This window comes from Cherax quadricarinatus, unplaced genomic scaffold, assembly GCF_038502225.1.
Source record: "Cherax quadricarinatus isolate ZL_2023a unplaced genomic scaffold, ASM3850222v1 Contig6566, whole genome shotgun sequence".
Lineage (NCBI taxonomy): Eukaryota > Metazoa > Arthropoda > Malacostraca > Decapoda > Parastacidae > Cherax > Cherax quadricarinatus.
In genome coordinates this window covers 1-7,523 of record NW_027201592.1, presented here as the reverse complement: position 1 = coordinate 7,523, position 7,523 = coordinate 1, and the positions used below count along the sequence as shown (strand labels likewise).

Below are 7,523 nucleotides of genomic sequence, written 5' to 3'. Positions count from 1 at the left end.
TACATTTCTTATGCAATATGTTGCAGCACTTCATGTGGCAACTGTCTGTTGCATGTTGCTGCTGTATTGAAAAGGGTGTGTGTATTTTCTCCATGGGGAAGTGGAACAGAATTCTTCCTCCGTAAGCCATGCGTGTTGTAAGAGGCGACTAAAATGCCGGGAGCAAGGGGGTAGTAACCCCTTCTCCTATATATATTACTAAATTTAAAAGAGAAACTTTCGTTTTTTTTTGGGGGGGGGCCGCCCTGCCTTGGTGGGATACGGCCGGTATGTTGAAAGAAAGAAAGAAAGTGTGTATTGTTTCTGGTAGAGGGCTCTTGATCAAAGGAATTAGAACTGCCCTACCCATTCCATCAAGCTGATATTCTCTCATTCCCCCAGATTATGTTTGACCCCTGTGGTTTTAGTGCATTAACCAGGGTTTGAAGGACTCGTGTGGGGTCATAAACAACTCATAATTATAATGATTTCTTGACGCCTTTTTTTTTTTTGCCACAAAACAAACAAAGATAAGTAAACAATTTTATTGCTTTCTACAGTATACAAAGTACAGTGGTACCTCGGGATACGAATTTTTTCATTCCAGAAGGCTGTTCGAGTGCCGATACCCCACAAATTTATTCCCATAAGGAATAATGTAAATCAGATTAATCTGTTTCAGACCCCCAAAAATATATACTTACAAAAGCACTTACATAAATACACTTAAATAATTGTGCGAGTTTTGAGCTGTTCGTATCCCGAGGCACCGCTGTATAGTTTACACGACTTAAAATATTGTTATCACACAGGAAAGCCACTAGCATACTGTGCGTTTCTGGCAGACTAGGCCTAATGCTCACAGCCTTTTTAAGACTAGATATAGCTTATTGAAGAGGATTTTTTTTTTGTGAGGTGTATAAGTATACCTGGAAGGGATTTCGGGGGTCAGTGCCCCCATGGCTTGGTACATGACCAGACTCACCACTGACTGTAGTCAGTGGTGAGCTATAGTACAGTTTTAGACACTACTGTATTGTGTGAATTTTGTGCAGATCGGACGAGATCAACCAGTGCTACGACGAGTACTACCCTATCCACCAGGCTGCTCTGCACGACCTCAAGTTCCTCGACCTGCTGATTCAGTGTGGCGCCGAAACCACCGTGCGCACGTACACACAGCAGATGACCGTCCTCCACGTCATCTTTCTCCTGGGGAAGAAGAGCGCCGAGGACACGCTAGAGACGGTCAAGTTGCTGCTCCAGCACGGCCTCAAGGAGCACATCAACACGGCCGACTCCCTCGGCAACACTCCTCTCCACGCCCTCATAGTTAGGTCAGTATTACCGCTTCTTGTGCTGGCGTTTTATATCTCATTATCAGTGGTGGATTAACCAACAAGATTAACCCTTAAACTGTCCAAACGTAGATCTACGTTTACGTGCGTAGTGCTCCGACCTTGATTTCCCCATTTGAAAGCATGTTAAAAAACTGTAGAGCTACGTTCAGAGCGCTACACGAGTAAACATAGATCTACGTTTGGACAATTTAGGGGTTAAATGGCAACTAAGGGGTGGGGCCCCAAATCATTAACTACCGTTATTAAATTTTTTAAACCCTTCCCGAGTCAGCGGCAGCCATTTAAAACATCAACACTAATAATAACGTTATTTCTTTTCTGTACTTTAGCAGTAATATAGTTTACATGTAATAGAATATTGCTACGCACAAGGAAAGTCACTAGCATGAGGTGCGCTTCTGGCAGACTAATCCTAATGTTTACACCCTAAATAAGAACTGGACGTGGGTTTTAACCCGTAAACGGTCCAAGCAGATCTACGTTCACATGTGTAGAGCTACAAAAGTAGATCTACGTTTTTTTTACATATTTTCAAATACAAAAAAAAAAAGTAGATCAAAGTTTTTTTACACATTTTCAAATGTAAAAAAAAAAACAAAAAAAAAGATCTACTTTTTTTTCATACTTTCAAATGTTGAAAAAACGTATATATACGTTTGGACCGTTTACGGGTTAAGTAGGTGTTTTTAAATGTACCAAAAACGAACATAGCTAAGTGAATAAAAAAACACAGCTTTAAGTATGTGTTAATACTAGAGTGATAACTGTAAAAGACGCTTCAGACATTGAAGAAATACAATGGAGAAAACAACCTTGTATTATACTAAAATTGCCTTTTTTAATGTTTTTAAGTACATAAGTACATATTTAAGTAGCATTAAAAATAGTTCAGCTGGAGTGTTTGTTTATTAGCACATCGGCCGTCTCCCACCAAGGCACGGCAACCCGAAAAAGAAAAACTTTTGTCATCGTTCACTTCATCACTGTCTTGCCAGAGACGCGTTTGCACTACAGTTATATAACTACAGTCGACCCTCGAATTTAGTCGTGCCTTTTCTGTATGCAAAACTATTTTTATCTATAAAATGTATTTTTTGTTAATATTTTTGTGTGTCTGGAATGGTTTAATTGGATTTACATTATTTCCTATGGGAAATATTAACAAAACATACATTTTATAGATAATAATAGTTTTGCATACAGAAAAGGCAGGACTAAATTCGAGGGTCCACTGTATAACATTAACACCCCTGGAGTGATTTTAAGCAACTTTAACAACCCAGTAATAGCAGGGAAGAATTCCCTCATAGTTGAGATTGATATTGCAACTGCACACCATAGAGCTCCTCAGTGTTCCACTTAAGGTTCCTGCACCTTTAAAACTGATACTAGTTACCATACTTTTGAAAAATAATTGCCAGCATCAAGGCACCCTTCAAGGGGTGCCTTGATGCTGGTGAAGGGCTCTTGATTATAGGAACTGGAGCTATATTCCCTTTCTCAGACCGCCTGATTACCTCCCATTCCTCAGGGACTGACTTCTGCGGGTCTAGCATTTCATTATGATTTTGTTGTAATAATCTGCTCTTGTAGATATGCATTGGAGGAAGCACGCTATGGTTATGACCTTGATCCTCCACCTTGGAACAAGTGGGACATGCTTCACATAGTTCGCTATTTGCTGCAAAATGGAGCATCGCCGAGTATAAACCAGCAGGGTAACTCTGCCCTGGCATGCGTCTTGCGCCATGTGCGTGACTGGGAGTTCCGCTACGAGCTGCTGGACATGCTGCTGAACTACGGTGGCAACCCCAACCTGGTGGGTCGGGACGGGTCGGTGTCGTTGATGGTGTGTCTGGTGCCACTCATCAACAAGGACCCCCTACACCACTTCACCCACACCATGAAGGTGGGTTATCACTCGCAGGTTACCTATGATGTGAAATAACGTTGGTAGAATTATCGACAGTATGTTAGGTAAAAGGAAACTAATGCGACTTTTTTTTTTGTGGCAACGTTTTTCTCTCCAGGAACTTTATCAAACAAAACTCCACAATAAAATGTTACATTAGTTTCACTTGTGCCCTTTTACCTAACATATAGGAAAGCCCCATGTACTCAGCACCTCTTTTCGGTATTCCATGTTTCTTTTGGCTTTCAATTGAGTCAGTGTTCATAATCGGTGATTTTACAGCTTTTCTGACTTTTTCACAAAACAGTTGTGTAAGGGAATTGCGGCCAGTGCCACATTTTAAGATAAGTATTGTATAGTGTAATTAACTACTATACAGTTATCTGCACATGGGTTAGCCATATGTACTCAATCTTCAAATAGAGAACCGTCTCAACAGTGAGGAACTGTATAACCCTAGTAGGTTTAGCACTTCTTTTTGATTATAATAATAAATCAACATTGAGAAAAGATCAGACACCAGTATACTTCCTCACACTATACAACTGCCAGTCTGCAGAGTCCACCAGGCTTACTATTTACAATAAAATCACTGATGCAGAGGTCTGCTATATTAAGTATTTTTTAAACTTTGGATTGAAACCCTTGTGTCACCCTTGTATTAAAAGCCTCTTTTGTCAACCTCAATGAAAAGGGTTGACAAAGGGTGAAAGAAATTAGAGCAGGTATGCTAAATTAGTTTCAGTTAAGTCATAAAAGGAAATGGCATTATTAGTCATAGGGAAGCACTAAACTATTGGGGTCATACAGCAACCAGGTAACGGTTTGGCAATTAAATTCAATAACAGGGAGAATAGATCCAATTCCTTGGATTAAGAACCCTTACAGAGTAAGCACATCAGAGCTTCAGAGAGGTCAAAATGAAATATGCTCTCTAGTGAGATAAATATCCTTCTTAGAAAACATGACAGTCTTTGTATAACAGCTGAGAAAATAAAAGGAGTGGGTCAGATGGGGCTGTCAACCCCTGGTACTGGTGCTGTTGTTGTCTTGGTAGACAGTACCTGCAAGAATACAGACATGAGATGGTGCCAGTGCTGTCCTGGAGGACAATGCACCAGATGGAGATAGTGCCCCTGGTGACGTAACTAGTAAAAACAAAGTTAAACAAATTCCAGTGTTACAAAGTAGCAATGCTGCTGGAGATGGAATAAAAGGGGATGATGCTTCAGGGAATTGCGTTGATATATTACCAGAAAAAAATGGTGGAGACACTGATGTTAGTACAGGGGCTGTAGATAATGGGGAGCCAAAAAAAAATACACCAGTAGGGAATGCAGCCACAGAAAATTCTGGCAAACTGAAATCCATTCTATGCCTTGGGTATCTGCAGGCATGGAATATCTGGAAAAATAGTTGGGACGTGCAATTTTGATCATCCCAAAAATGCCGCACTCACATGACAACAGGAGAATGCAACTCGTCTTGCAATTTATTTCACCCGGAAATGTGTCACTCATCAGTCAATGAAAGACAATGCTACGTGTTGTCAGGCACACCATCTAAAGGGGACAAGAAGATACAGATCACCCAGGCCATAGGAAACAAACCAGGAGAGCCAAAACCACCCCAGAGATGGTTTTTAGTGGCTGTGGAGTGGAGGCCAGTGACTGTGTCTCCACTCCACTCCTTGAGTGGAGACACAGTCACTGGCCTCCACTCTAGAACAACAGATATTAGTGCCAGCAAACAAGCCCCCTACATACCATCAATATGGTGACATTTATCTTTGCAAATACAAATACAGGGTCTAAAGCCATCAACAAAGTACATGTACCTTTCATCAATTGACTGCTCAGAGTCAAATGCAATGCTTGCAGCTTTCATGTAGACCCACATAAAGAATCACTTTGACAACAAACTATGGATCTCAGGTTATAATCTATTCAGATACAACAGAGTAAACAGGCAATGGGGGGGGGGGGAGGGGTTGGCCTGTATGTCACAGAGTTGCTCATTTCCTCAGAACTACTAAACACCCCAAATGATGTACTTAGTTGAAATTTGGCAGTAAAGATCAACAACCAAAACCTTGTCATTGTGGTTGTATACAAGCCTCCAGATGCTACTTCCCAACAATTCCAGGAATAGATTCATAAAATTGATCACTGGAAAATCTCCCAACTCCTGCCCCAAACATTTTGCTGCTGGATTATTTCAACTTAAGACACCTAAAGTGGAGGAATGTAGCAAATGTTTTAGCAGAGTTAACCCTAGGAGGCAGCTCGGACGAAAATTCACATACACATGAGCTATTACGTCTCTGCAACAAATTCACCTTAAACCAGCAAATAATAGAGCCAACAAGACTGGAAAATGCACTGGACCTCATCTTCACCAACAATTATCTAATACGAAATGTAACAGTATCAAAGACACACTCAGATCACAACATAATAGAGGTACAGCTGGGAGATATCCTAAACACAGATCCAAACCTTTGCCTAGAATTAACTCTGTGGCACTCCCTATACAGGTGAAGGCAAAGAATCAGAGAGCTGTTGATAGGGGCCAGCATATCTGAAATACAGAGGAGGGTATTGGTTAGAGAAATAGCAAATATTGAACTTAAGCTTGAGGAATTGTACAGGAGATAAGAAACTCTAAGAACTTAAAGCCATCCATGAAACTGAAAAAAAAAATGTCTTTTCTTATGCCAGATCTAAGGCAAAAACAACATCCAGTATTGGATCCCTGCTTAGACATGATGGGACTTACACAGATGACAGCAAAGAAATAGTGAGATAATGAAGTACCAATTTGATTTGGCATTTAGCAAGCCATTAACCAGACTAAGAGTCAAAAATCTAAATGAATTTTTTATGACCGAAACTCAAAATATGGTCAATCCAAAAATCTCTGATAATATTCCAACACCACAAGACTCTGAAAAAGCAATACATGACATGCACATGCACGTGCCTTCAGCATTCTATGGAGAGGGAGCAGGGACACAGGTCATCCCACAGTCACTAAAAATAACAGACAGCCCCCCTCCACAAAGGTGGCAGTAAAGCAATTGCAAAGTATTATAGACTGATAGCACTAACATCCCATATCACAAAAATCTTTGGAAGTGTTCTAAAAAGCAAGAGCGCCACTCACCTAGATACTCATCAGTTACAGAACCCAGGACAACACAGGTTTCGAGCAGGCCACTCCTGCCTGTCCCAACTACTGGACCACTGACAAGGTCTTAGATGCACTGAAGGACAAACAAAATGCAGATGTAGTATACCCAGACTTTGTGAAAGCTTTCAATAAGTGCGACAGTGGTGTAATAGTGCACAAAATGCTTGATAAAGGAATAACAGGAAATGTTGGTAGATGGATCTATAACTTCTTTACAACAAGAACACAAAGAGTAATAGTAAACAGAGTAAAGTCTGAGGTAGCTACAGTGAAAAGCTCGGTTCCAAAAGGTATTGTACTTGCCCTCAACCTGTTCCTTATCCTCATACCTGACACAGAGATGTAACTCACAGCAATGTGTCTTCCTTTGCGGATGACACCCAAATTTACATGATGATGTCATCCATCAAAGACACTAAAAGACTCCAAGCTGACATCAACCAAATCTTTAATTAAATGGGCTGCGGAAAACAACATGAAGTTCAAAGAAGAGAAATTTCAATTACTCTGATGTGGAAAAACTCAAGGAAATTAAACCATATCAGAATATAAAACAAATTCCAACCACAAAGCAAAAAATTAATGTGAAAGACCTGGGAGTGATAATATCAGAAGATCTCACTTTCAAAGATCACAACAATGTTTCAATCACATCTGCTAAGAAAATGATAGGATGGATAATGAGAACCTTCAAAACTAGGGATACCAAGTCAATGATGGTTCTCTTCAAATTCCTTGTTCTCTCTAGGTTAGAATATTGCTGTATATTAGCAGCCCTTTCAAGGCAGGTGAAATTGCAGATCTGAAGAATGTACAGAGAACTTTCATGGCACACATATATACAATACAGCACCTAAATTACTGGGAACAATTGAAGACCTTGATTTGTATTCCCTGGAATACAGGTGAGAAAGATACGTACATGATAATACACACTTGGAAAATCCTAGAGGGACTAGTCCCAAATTTGCATATGAAAATCACTCCCTATAGAAGCAATAGACTGGGCAGGAGATGCAACATCCCCCCAGTGAAAAGTAGGGGTACCACGAGTATACTAAGAGAACACAATAAGTGTC

General features: G+C 40.3%; 1 protein-coding gene across 1 annotated transcript; it reads left to right on the top strand.

The window, feature by feature from the left end:
* Positions 1–1,034: 1,034 nt before the first annotated feature.
* LOC138852284 (ankyrin repeat domain-containing protein 27-like) lies at positions 1,035–3,303 on the top strand (the record flags this gene model as incomplete). Its single annotated transcript, XM_070082060.1, has 2 exons — positions 1,035–1,316; positions 2,934–3,303. Coding segments are annotated over 2 exons (637 nt in total), but the record flags the coding sequence as incomplete, so codon positions are not given.
* Between the last annotated feature and the right edge of the window lie 4,220 nt (positions 3,304–7,523).